Genomic DNA, 14598 nt, shown 5'->3' with positions numbered 1-14598 from the left:
ATATAGAACATTTCTAGCACCCCAAAAAGTTCCTGTGTGCCCCCTTACTACAGCCAACCACTATCATGACCTTGGTCATCTTAGGTGACTTTGCCTATTTTTGAACTTATAAACCACAAGGTGTAAATCCATTCTCCCAGTGAAAGGCATCTGAGTTGTTTTCAGTTTTTCACTATTATGATTAGAGCTGCTATGAACATTCTTGTACATATCTTTATGTGGAAGTATGCGTTCTTTTCTCTCAGGTACATACCTATAATCGCTGGGCCACAGGCATGTACATGTTCAGTGTCAGTAAACACTGCCAACGTGTCTTCCAATGTGGCTAAACTATTTCATATCCCCAGAGGATTATAGGCACAAATAAGTCAGACAGCCAATCAAATAACCCTCCCCTCCCCCCATACCTTTTCTTGTAATTTAGTGTTTGAATTTTCTAAATCCATCTGCATATTTGATATTTCATCTGTCTTCTCAGAAACAATCCCTCTGAGTTTATCAATAATTTCCTGGTGCTCCTTCAGATGCATGTGAGCAATTCTTAGTTCCTCTTGTTTTTCCAGATTCTTCATCATTAGAGAAATTTTGAGAACAGTGACATATCTTAATGTTAAAATGTTAGTATTTTTTTAATGAAAATAACATATTTTCTTAGTAAAAATAATAAAACTATTACTTCTTACTCTGTATTTTTGTTGTTAGAAAGTGATAAGCTTTTCCTCCCTGTCCCCACCTCCCACAGCCTGCTTCCACTTTCCAGAGGCAAACATGTTATATGTGCACTATTCTACAGCTTGCTTTTCCTCCTAAGAGTCATTCTGGGCTTTCCATATTAGGACGGTCAAATCTATTCCATTTTTTTATTAGGTGTTGCATAGTATTCTGACATATTGCTCTTGTTTACCCAGTTTCCTTCTGATGGACATTCAGATTGTATCCCATTTTTTATTACAAATTGCTACAATGAACAACACTGTGGTGTATATATGTGTATGTATATATATATATTTCTTTATCTTAACAATTGATTAAGTATACATGTAGGATAAAGTCTATGAAGAAAATATTGCTTACAGAATTTACAATTTTCAAGAACAATACCAAGTTACGTGCCTAAAAGTTTCTATCAGTTCACTCACACCAGCAGCACCATCATGTGAAAGCAGGGCTCACTGCTGTCAGCAAAGCCCACGCTTCCTCACGAGGGAGGGAAGGAGTATCGCTTACTGTAGCTTCCGTCTCTCGCAGGCTTTCCCTGAGCTGCTCTCGCTCCGTTCTGAGGGTTTCCTCCACTCTTCTGAGGCCATCTCTTTCCTTAGCAACAAGTTTTATTTCTTCAAGGTTCTCAAGATGTTTCTGAGTCAATTTGAACTTCTCTGTTTCTATAGTTTCCAGAGTTGAATTCTGGGCCTCTAATTGCTTCTTCAATTGCTCTGTTTGATGCATATTTTCCTTGAGATCATTTTTTGCCTTAAGAAGTTGATGTTCTTTCTCCTGAAGTTCTTGGATCTTGAGATAAGCATACAATAAATTATGATATAGATAGATTTGATAAAAAGCTAAATAATAGTTTCTAAATTAATAGGCAAATCTTTACTTGTCTCCAATTTTAGGCTAACTCATATCTTGTTTCTTTACACAAAAGACCTGATTCAAACTCTCAGCTACTCAGATAACAACTTTAAAAAAATACCTGTGCTTTTAAGGCAGTATTTGTGTTTTCTAAATGTATTTGCATATTTAATATTTCATCTGTCTTCTCTGAAACAACTTCTCTGAGTTTATCAATAGTTTCTTGGTGTTCTTTCAGATGCATGTGAGCAATTTTGAGTTCTTCTTTTGTTTCCAGACCCTTTATTAGCATGTGAAGTTTAAAGAATATTTTAACAACATCATCTCAACACTGCCCCCCTTCCCAATTGGCTCAGTTTTAAGGAAACACAACAGATGAAGAAAAGGGTCTAACTGACCTTAACTTCAATTCTTCTTATGTATTCTTTAAGTTTCTCTCTCTCTACTTCAAAGGACTCTTGTAATTTCTGTAGATCATTTCTTTCTTTGGTTACGGATTTTATGTCCTCATAATTTTCACGGAGTTTCTGAGCCAACTCTAGCCTCTCCATTTTCATACGTTCCAACGTTAATTCTCGGTTCCTTAATTCATTCTTTATATTCTCCACGTCATTCATCTTTTCCTGCATCTTACTCATCTCTTCTTGTACACTAAGAAGTTGTTGCTGTTTTTCTTGGAGTTGTTGGCTCTTAAGAAATAAAGTTTTTATTATTACCATTTTGCCATATTATCTTAAAATTCTTATGTAAAATGTACTTTGCCAAACTGAGAGAATCATTATCACAGCCCTGCACACTACCCTAGTGGAAACAGACAAGCAGCACTGAAAGTAAAGCAGCTTCTAGGCATAGTGTCTGTACTGGGCTGAAGAGGGTCCCACCCAAAATTCAAGTCTACCCAGAACCTCAATGTGATCCGATTTGGAAAGAGGGTTTTTGCAGATGTAATTAGTTAAGGATTGAGAAGATACCCTACTGGACTAGGGTTGGGCCCTAAATCCAATGAGAATGTCCTCATAAGAGACGGGAAAGGACGCACAGAGACACAGAGAAGATCCTGTGAAGATGGAGACAGAGATTGAAGTGATGCAGCTACAGAACAAGGACTATCGAGGACAGCGGGAGCCACGGATAGCACAAGGCAAGGAAGGACTCTTCTCTAGAGCCTTCAGAAGAAGCATGGTCCTCCGACACCATGATTTTGGAATTCGAGAATCTAGAAATGTGACAGAATAAATTTCCATTGTTTTTATGCCAGCAAGTTTATGATAATTTGACACAGAAGTCCTAAGAAACTAACATAGTGTCACTTGGTTAATCAAGGAGGCAAAGTAAAAATGCGAAAAATTTAAAAAGAAAAGAGACTGACTAAATATATAGATGTACCTGGCAAATAAACTGTAATTCCTCATCTCTTAAAACCTTTTTGGATAATTTATTTTTAGTTCCAATAAGGTCTTTAGGGGATGGCCCACACAAACACTGAGGCATTAACTTTTACATAAGCCTATTGATATCACCTCTTTGGGAGGAGTATGAAATAGGAGGTTTTAGTAAATTCAATTAGGTTATAGTGAAAGGGATGAGAATTAAGAGAACATATATTAGGAAAAAAACATTCCACAGAAGCACAATGGAAACACTACGCTATTTATAATGCATGTAGCACTGTTCTTAGGATAAACAGAAAGATATCAGTGGGTCCATTTTAGAATTACTAGAGCAGTACAATTGTTCTAACAGTCTTAGCTCTTACACAATTATATTACAACAGCACCTTACTTCTAAAAAAGAAATAATTCAGGAACTTGCAAACATCTAAGAGATGGTAATAGTGACAAATCTTAGAGTTTAGAGAATGACTAATATAGCTCTATATAAGGGCAGGAGCTTTGTTTTACTGACTAATGTATATCAAGTGCCCAGAACAGTGCCTGGCCCACGGTAATGCTCAATAAATATTTGATGAATGAATGAATACATCATGAGTAGTTTAGATGAACCAAGGCCCCCTCTCATTGAAAGACTCTAGGATAATATAATACACACAAAAGAGGTTAGCTAAGATCCTAGTGTGAGTTCAAACTGTCCAAAATATTAGCATTGAGAGCTGTTCATTTGGGAGGTACATTCTATTTCTGGAATTTAGGTCTATTAGAACCAAAATTTATCACCAAAAAAAAAAAGTTTAGTCAGGAAATATGGCCAGGAAGATAACTTTAAAAATTCACCTTTTCCTTTAGCTTTTCTTCAACTTCTGCCAGTTTCTCACAGGTCCTAGAAAGCTCTTTCTCTTTCTTTATGGTACAGTTCTTTTCTTGTGCAACTATCTCTTGTTGCTTTTTAAGTTCACCTCTAAGAATTCTTAATTCTTCCTGGTTTTCAATGGTCTAGAATTTTTAAAAAGTTGAGATTAAATGACACTAGCTTACATTTAGGAAATCAGGTAAAAATCAGCATTTACCTCAGCCTGAAAATGGAGAAATCATGGCAAACTATATTGGAAAAGACTAACTTAAAAAGAAAGTGAGTCTATTTTGATCATGTAAATGCCAAGAATCTGCTTTCTTATGCTGTTTCTTTATTGCTCAACTTACATTCCTACCACGAGAATTAGAACTGGATTTAGTATTCCATCATAAGAGGTTTGCTTGTTTTCTACCCTGAAGCCAAAAGAGACTGTTTCTAAGCTTTCATCGATAGACGATGAGACTGCAGGTTATAGGCTTTTCATATGCTGGGATGGCTTTGATTTTGAGCAAGCTCAAAACAGCAGCCGTCCTTTGCTAGCATGAATTGGACTAATCTTAGTTATTATGCTTAAAGAGTGACATTCTCAAGTATCAAGACCAAAAAACATTACAAGACAGATACCGAGAAGAAAATACAACTTTTGTCTGTACTCTTATTTACATTCAGCTCTTTGACCAAACAGACAATCCTAAGAAACATGGAAAATTACACAAAAGGTCAGGGTCTACTGTGATCCATAGCAAACTTCTGAAAATATTAATTTCAATCTATTACACATTAGATTGCCCCCACATATAGAAACAAAAACTAAAGTAGGTTTGAAAATATTGGCAAACATTAACAATTAAACATGAAATTTAAGAAAAATTACAACAGCATAAATAAAATAGAAACACTTAGGAACCAATTAACAAAATATGTCCAAGATCTGTACATTGAAATCTATACAACACATCACTGAGAGAACAGTTTATAGAAAGATACACAATAAGCACATAAAAAGATGCTCAACATCTTTAGTCATTAGGGAAAGGCAAATCAAAACAAGGTTACACCCAATAGAAATGGCTAAAATTAAAAACACCAATAATATGAAGTGTTGGTGGGGATGTGGAGCCATCAGAATTCTCTTAATGTGCTGATGAGAATGTAAAACGGTGCAACTATACTTTGGAAATCAGCCTAGTAAATTCTTACCAAGCTAAACATACATCTCCCTATGACCCAGCTATTTCACTTAGATCCATACTCTAGAGAAATAAAAAATATATGTTCATAAAAACATTTGTATGAGAATGTTTATAGCAGCTTTATTCAAAATACCCAAATAGTAGAGATAACTCAAATTTCCATCAATACAGGAGAAAGGCTAAACAAATTGTGGCCTATTCATACACTGGAAGACTACCAAGCAGTAAAAAGGAGTGTAGAAAGAAGTGAGACAAAAGAGCACATGCAGTGTGATTCTATTTGTGTGAAGTTCTAGAAGAGACAGTGAGCTGAGGTGGAAAACATCAGGACAGTGACTATGTGGGGCAGAGGATGAGATCAGGATTGCCTGGGTGGAGGTGGGAGGGAACTTGCTGGGGTGGAGAGAACACAAGTAGAGACATTTGTCAAAAGTCATCACACTGGACACTCACATCAGATACATTTATTGCATGGAAATTATACCTCAATAAAGTTGTAAAAATCTAAAACATACAAAGACAAAAACACATTGCTGAATCTCACCATTCCAATACTGTCCCTCAGGTCAGTCTTCAGTTGCTCCTTTTCTGCAGTAACCCTCTCTAACATTTGTCGCAGTGCTGTTTTCTCCTGTATTAAAGAAAATATCTTTCTCTGTTGTTCAGTTAGCTCATTATCAACATCTGCAATCAGCACTTGGGTTTTTTTGGCTTCCAAACTCTGCTTTTTATCTATGCCAACCATCTAAAATATTAATACATTAGAGAAGAATTTCTTAGTAACAGTTTTAATAATAAAAATAGCCAAACTTCTATTACTTATTATGTACCAGGCACTATTTTCACACAGTGACACATTTAATCTTCCCCATAACCTTACAAGGTAGGCACTATTACTATCTCCGTTTGACAGGCAAGGAAACTGAATCCCAGAGAGGGTAGGTCACTTGCCCAAGGTCACTCAGAGAAGTTATCAGACTTTGAATCCAAGTGGTCTGGTTCCAGAGCTCGTGCTCTTGTGCCTGTTCACTGGTAAGAGCTATGTGGACAGCTATAGATAATTCACAACTATCTTCATGTACGATGGGTTAACCTGGCTTTATGAAGGAGTAAGCCAGCTTAAACTCTCCCTCTTTATTTCTTTCCTTCAAAAGCTGGAAACCATAACTTATGCCCTACTACTAACAAATCTTTATTTTCAGAGTTTTATTATAGATAAGAGGGCAAAAGAGTTTTGTTAGAAACATATTTCATATTATAGTAGCATAATTCACCTTTTCATATTTTTCATATACTGCTTAAGAAAAGCATGTTATATAAATCCATTTATCCATAAATAAGTCTTAACCAAAGGTAACCTGATACATGGACTCCTTGGTAAAAGGAGACAAAGATTGATGTTACCAGTATGAAATTAGGGTATCACCATATAATCCTATACTAGCCCAGTAAAAACACTCAGCTGAATATTGGTCACAGATGTTTAAAAAGTTTTTATAATAATCTATATTTAATTAGAAAAAAAAGAAAAAGAAAAAAAATCATCCAATGACACCAACTTCACACAACCACTATTAGAATTTGGGAATATTTCCTTCCAGAGTTTCTTCTATTAAAAGAATTTTTTTAACATTGCAATTATGACTACTTTACATATAAGATCCTTTTTAGTTTTTCTTTCCCACTTAGATTAGATGATATGCATTTTCCCATGCTGTTACATAATCTCCAAATTATAATTTTTAGTAGTTTCTCAATTCTCTAGAGTGGATACAGACAAACCATATTTCATTTGGTTAGCCCCTTCTTTTTGGCAATCTGCATGAGCTTCTACAAGGATGAGCAGAGAGCTAACTACAACTACAGGAGAAATTAAGGCAGGAACACAGAGTCTTTGGGATTAGTCAGTCAGCTACTATAATTCAGAATCTTGCATCTTTACTCCTAAATATGGAAATGTACACAAAACAAAGCAGATTGAGACAAAGTGCAAAACTGAACTCAGCCTAGAAAGTATTCCAGCTACCATGGTTATGAGCAAATCTAATAGGTCTAATTATTAAATAAGGAAAAAAATTGTGTCCTTTATATGAGAATAAGCCTACTAATCACAAAGTTTAAAATTTCTGTTGAGACACACTAGAGAAACTCATTTCCAGAGAGAGACACATCAAGCAGGATTGAAAACGGGCACTCCTAGAGGCTTCATGATAGACCTACTAGGCTATCATAGGCTGCCCTCTGGTGCTCTGATAAACAGGTTTATCTGGAAATCCCTAGACCCACTGCATTATCCTCATGGGTGATTCCAGCATGAACACGATTTCACAAGACCAAGCTCACCTCAGCATTGCATCCCAGATTTCAGAAACCCTGATGAACAGAATGGCCCAGGAGAATTTCCAGTTAGACCCTTTTATCAACACAGATGATTCCAGCATGAACTTAATACCACAGACTGGCTGGTCCAGTGAGTGTAACTCTCCTTTTCCCTCACTCCGCCTCTACTGCTCCTTCTCATGGGGCCCTGTGACTGCATTTTGCATTTGTTTAAAAGCGGCTACTGACTGTGCATTTATTTTCAAAAAACTATTGAAAAACCTTTCCCCTTATAAAAGTGGAAGTTATAAATTTTAAATCAAGGTCAAGTGCCTTTGGCCCATAGTTGACCCAAAATATAGATAAACTGAGAATACAAGATATAGAGCAAGTGAAAATGCTTTCTAGGAAAGAATGACTGAAGCATAGGGAGAGAGGAAGAGAAAGCTCCTTTTCCAAGGCAGGAATATTGTACCCCAGAGTAAATGGGAAAAAAGAAGCTCATTATATAGAGTAATAGTATATAAAGGTATATAGAGGTTTCTTTACATAAGTTGGATCTTACTGAATTGTTCTTTAGTATGTATCTGTTTTTATTTAATAATGTATCCTGGAAATTTTCCAATTGTAGATAATGTCTACTTTAAAGAAATTCCATGACTATACAAAACTCTATTACATTTCTATACATTAACAATAAACAATTAAAAAAGGAAATAGAGAAAACAATCCATTTACAAAAGCATCAAAAAGAATAAAATATTAAGGAATAAACTTAACCAAGATGGCAAAGGCTTGTACAATGAAAACTACAAAATGTATCTGAAATACATTAAAGACACAAATAAATGGAAAGACGTCTCATGTTCACAGATTGGAAGACTTAATATTGTTAAGAAGTCAATGCTACCCAAAGCGATCTACAAATTTAATGCAATCCCTATAAAATCCTAATAGTGTTTTGCAGAAATAGAAAAATCCACCCTGAAATTCATATGGAATCTCAAGGGACTCCAAACAGGCAAAACAATCTTGAAAAAAGAACAGAGCTGAGGGTCTCACACACCCTGATTTCAAAACTTACTACAAAGTTATAGTAATCAAAACAGCTCAGTACTGGCATAAAGACAGATATATAGACCAATGAAATAGAAAACAGAGCCCAGAAATAAACCTTTGCATATGGTCAAATGATCTTTAACAAGGATGTCAAGACCATTCAATCATAAAGGATGGTATCTTCAACAAATGGTGTTGGGAAAACTGGATATCTCATGCAGAAGAAAGAAGTTGGGCCCTTACTTTACATCATATAAAAAAGTTAACTCAAAGTAGATCAAAGACCTAACCATAAGAACTAAAACTGTAAGATGCTTAGAAGAAAACATGGGAGAAAAACTTCATAAAGTGGATCTTGCCAATGATTTCTTGGATATGACACCAAAAGCACAGACAACAAAAGCAAAAAGAGATAAACTGGACTACATAAAAACTACAAATTTCTGTGCACCAAAGGACACAATCAACAGAGTGAAAAGGCAACCTAGGAATGGGAGAAAATATATGCAAGTCACACAATTGATAAAGGGTTAATATCCAGACTATATAAAGAATGTCTAAAATTCAACAACAAAAACCAAACAATCCAATTTAAAAATGAGTAAAGACTTGAACAGACATTTCTGTAAAGATATACAAATAGCCTACAAGCACATGAAAAGATGCTCAACATTACTAGTCATTAGGGAAATGCAAATAAAAACCACAATGAGATATCATCTCACACTTATTAGGATAGCTACTGTGAAAAAAGGAGAAAATAATACGTGTTGGTGAGAACTTGGAGAAATTGGAACCCTTATGCACTGCTGGTGGGAATGTAAAATGGTACAGCCATGATGGAAAACAGTATGACAGTTCCTCAAAAGATAAAAAACATGATCCAGTAAATCTGACATCCAAAAGAATTGAAAGCAGGGTCTCAGAGAGATATTTGTACACCATGTTCATAGCAGCATTATTCCCAACAGCAAAAAGGTGAAAGCAATCTTCAGTGCCCATTAATGGGTGAATGGTTAAACAAAATGTAGTATATACATACAATGGAATATTATTCAGCCCTAAAAAGGAAGGAATTTCTGATGTATGCTGCAACATAGAGGAACCTTGAGGACACTATGCTAAATGAAATAAGCCAGTCAAAAAAAGACAACATACTGCATGATTCCGCTTATGTGAGGTACCTAGAGTAGCCAAATTAAGAGAGATAGAAAGTGGAAAAGTGGTTGCTAGGGGCTAGAGGAGGGAGGGAATGAGGAATTGTTTAGTGGGTATAGAGTTTCAGCTTCACAAGATAAAAAGAATTCTGGAGATTGGTGGCACAACAACGTGAACGTACCTAACACTACTGAACTGTTTGCTTAAAAATGATAAAGATGGTAAATTTTATGCTATGTATATTTTACCACAATTAAAGATACAAAACAAACAAAAATAAATTTATACATATATATATATATATATATGAATGACTACTACTCCAAGCTATGGATGTATGAAAGATTATTTCACCATTCTCCTATTGGTGAACGTTTTAAATTCCCAGTAGTAATTATTCTGGATTAAATAGTATTAAGTATAATAACAATGAAAAATAGTATAAAAAATTCTGACATATAAAAGGCATTTTTGAAAAGTAGAAATGCATTGTAAATAAATCAGTTATATAAAATTACAGGCAATCCCGTTATGGACTGAATTATGTCCTCCCAAAATCCACATGTTGAAGCTCTAAGCCCCAAAATGACTGTATTTGGAGAGAGGGCCTTTAAGGAGAGTAATTAGGGTTAAATGAGATCATATGGCTGGGGCCCTAACCCCATAGAACTGGTGTCCACTCCAGAAGCAGAAGAGAACCAGAGCTCTCTCGGCTCACACACAGAAGGGCCATGTGAGGAGAGGTGCCATCTGCATGATAGGAAGAGGGCTCACAAGAAACTGAATTTTCTAGCTCCTTAACCTTGGACCTCTAGCTTCTACAACTGGGAAAAAGTAAATTTCTGTTGTTTAAGCTACTTAGTCTATGATATTTTGTGATGGCAGACTAATATACCTCCCTTTTAAAAAATCATCATTAGCATCCTAGCCTTTCTTGTATATAATTAAATAACAAAGCAGCTCTTCTCCCCAGGTTTCAGGACAAAACGAACCATGCTGCCTAGAATAAGCTGAGATTTAAGCACAGCACAGCTCTAGAAACAGACATGAACACGACACACACATCGATAGTGAACTCTAAACTAGTACACAAAATCTGATATAAAACAAATATTTTACCCATAAGTAATAATAAGCACTCAATCTTTCTTACATTCTTAGAATTCAGAGGGGCTTTTAAAGATGTTTAAAATACACCAGGCCTCGGAAAATATCAGCTCAAAGTTTGAACTAACATTTTTGCCTTTTCCTTTTCCAACTGATTGTAAGCAGTTATATCTGAAGTTATTTCAAAGACACTAGGGCTAATCTTGTAAACTGTTGTTAGTTATTCACTGTGAATAATCAATAAGATTGAGGTCACCATTATGTACTTAAGTGTCTGAAGTTAAGGAGAAAGCTCACATATAGTATATGAAAACTCGAACAGAAATACCCTTTACCTTTTCCTGAAATTCATCCGAATTTTCTCCTATGTTTTCCTCTATACGCAAATTCCTGGAAGTTTCCTCAGAAATTTTCATTTTCAGTGTGTTAACTGTTTCTTGGTGTTGTTTTAAAGACTCAAGAGCATTTCGTAATTGTTCTTGGGTATCTATGTTCTTTGTCAGAGAAAGGGAACACAATTTCAATTAGAATAATGTGAAACAATGAAAATAACTTTATAGTTACTGCTTGATCATAAATAATAACTGATGGCTCCTGAATGTCTTGAAGAGGCTCTGAGTTTTCAGTTTACTCTGTCAAAGCCTCACCATGGTCACGGTGTCCTGAATGTCACTTCTGAGCTGGTCCCTCTCAATCTGCAGGCTCTCTTGGAGCTGTTTCAGGCCATCTTTTTCTTGGGTTAAGGTTCTTACTTCTGCTAAGGTTTGTTGAAGTTTCTCAGTAATCAGTGCTTTCTCCCTTTCGACAGTTTGCAGCCTAGAATCTCTACTTTCTAATTGTTGCTTCAGCTCTTTCACTTCATTTAACCTTTCTTGACTCTCAGCTGTTTTCTGCTGAAGTTCCTGGGTTTTGTAAGAAAGCTTTAAAATAAGAAAAAGTTACTGTGAGAAGCAGAGCATTCTGTGGCATCTATATAGAAGCCAAACCCCAGAAAACTAAAGACCATTTCCATAGAGGGTGTGTTGTACCAACCTCCATGTTCAAAGCATCCAAGCTTAAACCAAGTGTTTGAGCTTCTTTAGAGAGATTTCCTATGTTCTGACTCATTCTTGCATTCTCCTCAAGGACCATCTTATACTTTTGCTCAGTTTCAACATGTTGATTTTTAAAATCTTGGAATTCTTGATCAGTTCTTTTATAATTCAACTGGCTAGCTGCTAGGTCACTTTTAGTTTTCCCAACTTCTTCAAGTAAATCTTGAATTCTACTCTCTTTATGAACTACTTCAGAAAACAATTTGTCTTTTTCTGATGTTATTTTATAGAGCTCTTCAGATTTGTCATTTATCTACGGAAAAGAAATAAAATTTAGCTATGTTAGCAATATAAGATCCACTACAGCAGTTATCAGGAAAAGAAAAGCTTTATCTGCAAAAAAGAAAAAAGACATTGAAATTAAGCACAGATTTGACTGAGGAAAGGTAATATTTTTATTGTCACATCTTTATAACAATATATTATCCTGCTTAACTTTACCATCAAAGTTTTGTTTGGGTTCTAGTAAGGATTGAGTGGAGAAGAAACACTTAATTAGGATGTCTTTATTTCCTTATCTATCATTCTAAAGTGTTTTCTAACTTTATGGTGTTTCAGGCATCTTATGGTTTTTCTTAGAATTTGACTTATTATTTTCTTTCTAAAGGCTTTGAATGCAGCTCAGATTTCCAAAAACTTAATCCATGAATAATTTAAATTTTAAATAACTTAAATTTAAACTATTATTTAAGTAATTAATTTAAACCAACAATATCCAGCTTATAAATAGTTTAATCATTGTGAAAGATAAAGGAGAAGGAAGTGGGAAAAAGAGAGGAGAGCCAAAGTTGAGACAAAGGAGAGGGAGCGAGACAGTAGAGCTCTTGTAACCACAGGCTCAGGGTAGGAGGCAGGTCTGTGTAACTCAGCTTTTAGATCCATAACTATGTGTTGGGCTAAAAAACAGCATGTACTTTAAAGAGTTTTTAGGATGACTAAATAACGTTGCTAAAGTTGTTTAGCATGATGCTCACCATGTAGTAAGTACTCAAATTCTTGTCCTTTTTATTTCTTTCAGAAAGGCAGAAAAAGGAAAGGCTGGCAGAAGGTTTCCGGAATTGCTCACTAGGCTGCAATATTTACGTCAACCTCTAAAACTTCATCAATGCCACCCTCTTTACCTCCTTACTCTCCTTTATTCAACATAGTGATATGACCACAGCAACAGCACCAAAAAAGATAAAGACTAAGGGTGGGCCATCAATCTCTGTTGAAAAGCACTACATCTGAGGACTATAGAAATGGCCCCTACATGGATCTCATTACTAAGTATACTGTTACATATTCTTTGAAAATGTTCCTAACAAGCAGGGTCAAATGTTTACAGTCTCTTCACTGTTACTTTAAAACAAACTATGGCAAAATATTTAAGGCAATATTGCAAGGGTTTTTATTTCAAAGTAAGAGTTATTTGCTTAAAAACATATTTACCTCTTTCCTTAGCATTTCTACTTCTGAGGGTAAAGATTTCAACTCTGAGAGCAAATTAACTTCTTTATGCAAAGCTTCATTTTCTTCAACTTCTTTATTCAGTTCTTTCTGGAGATCAGTAATCTTTCTTCCTGATTCCAAATTACAGAGCAAATCTAGGATATTTTTGGTAAATTAAACAGTTTGCAGTTATTGGGACAATTTAAATTACATACAAACTTAGATTACTTAATCAGATTATATAAAATTTATTAAAGAAAGAACCAGTGTTGGTCAACAGGTAATCCAATTGTTAAAAGTTCTTGAATCACCTTTTTCAAGATCGGGTCCAATTCATTTGAAAAATAATTCTTAAACCTTTATAATTTGAAGTCCATGGAAACACTTATAAATACTGACACCAAATGATATTGAAATTTAATATTAGGCTACTTACAAACATCAGAGAACAATGGACTTTTAATCATTGGAATGGAGGTGCAAAATCCTTTAGGCAGTTGGATTTGCAAAGAGGTAAGTCTGAAATTATAAAATACCTTTTGGAACTTTTCCATCTATAAGGCAGGTGAGTTTTGCTATTTCATTAAAAGAAGATTGTAATTCTTTCTCCAGATCAACTTGCATTTTCTTCTTTGCCTCCAACTGCCTTTGATATAACTGAATATCATTTTCCATTTGCTTGCATGCACTTGCAAGTTCTTTCTATGAGAGAAACAATACAAATTCACAAAAATGTAGTGATCATTACAACTGCTTTATTATAAATATAACAAAAATCACTTACCATTTTCTCTTTCAGCTCCAGATTTTCACTCCTGAGACAGGCTGCTTCTCTCTTGGCATCGAGGGCTACAGCCTCAGCATCGAACAGAGTCTGTTTCATCTGTTTGAGGTCTTGAATGTTTTCCTATACACACAACAAAAAGGATTTCCTGAAAGCTAACTTTCTTAGAGTTGGAAAAGACTTTAGAGAACACACACACAGATGTCATTCCTAACAAATCAAAAATGGTGAAAATACGTTAATCACCAAATTTTTTTTAGGATAGATGAAAAGAAATGACATTTTCGAAAATAAAAATATTTTTAAAAATTCTGGTTATCTTTTTCCAAATTATAAAAGCACTATATATATAGAAGTACTGTAATTTAAGAAATCTGTTATTGTTTAAAAAAGATTAACACAATTGTTGCTCAGCTAGCCTGTTAAAGTTTCCTACGTATTTTTAAATTATTCTCTCCAAAACATGACAGGTGAGCAATTAATAGTTAAAATTAAGAATATTAAATCACAAACTGAAAAAAAAAAGACAAACAATCCAAAAGAAAAAGAGAGAAAAGATATGAACAGGCAACTCACAGAAGAGAAAATATAACTGATAAATACATAAAAAGATCCACTGTGTCATTTTTAA

The 14598-nt window shown here is 34.9% G+C and overlaps 1 protein-coding gene across 1 annotated transcript in view; it reads right to left on the bottom strand.

Annotated features, from left to right (window-relative positions):
- Positions 1 to 14598, bottom strand: part of LOC139042840 (centromere-associated protein E-like) — a 79828-nt gene that overhangs the window by 28436 nt on the left and 36794 nt on the right. Inside the window, exons 19-30 of the mRNA XM_070503401.1 lie at positions 13968 to 14090; positions 13720 to 13885; positions 13184 to 13338; positions 11691 to 12005; positions 11306 to 11578; positions 10994 to 11152; positions 5560 to 5760; positions 3804 to 3962; positions 1971 to 2261; positions 1694 to 1852; positions 1228 to 1509; positions 408 to 566 (exon numbers count right to left, since the gene is read on the bottom strand). Coding sequence (XP_070359502.1) covers positions 408 to 566; positions 1228 to 1509; positions 1694 to 1852; positions 1971 to 2261; positions 3804 to 3962; positions 5560 to 5760; positions 10994 to 11152; positions 11306 to 11578; positions 11691 to 12005; positions 13184 to 13338; positions 13720 to 13885; positions 13968 to 14090 — 2442 coding nt within the window. The remainder of the gene's footprint in view (positions 1 to 407; positions 567 to 1227; positions 1510 to 1693; positions 1853 to 1970; positions 2262 to 3803; positions 3963 to 5559; positions 5761 to 10993; positions 11153 to 11305; positions 11579 to 11690; positions 12006 to 13183; positions 13339 to 13719; positions 13886 to 13967; positions 14091 to 14598) is intronic.

Source organism: Equus asinus, unplaced genomic scaffold, assembly GCF_041296235.1.
Source record: "Equus asinus isolate D_3611 breed Donkey unplaced genomic scaffold, EquAss-T2T_v2 contig_1, whole genome shotgun sequence".
NCBI classification, from domain to species: Eukaryota; Metazoa; Chordata; class Mammalia; order Perissodactyla; family Equidae; genus Equus; species Equus asinus.
This window is presented reverse-complemented; position numbering and strand designations above follow the sequence as displayed.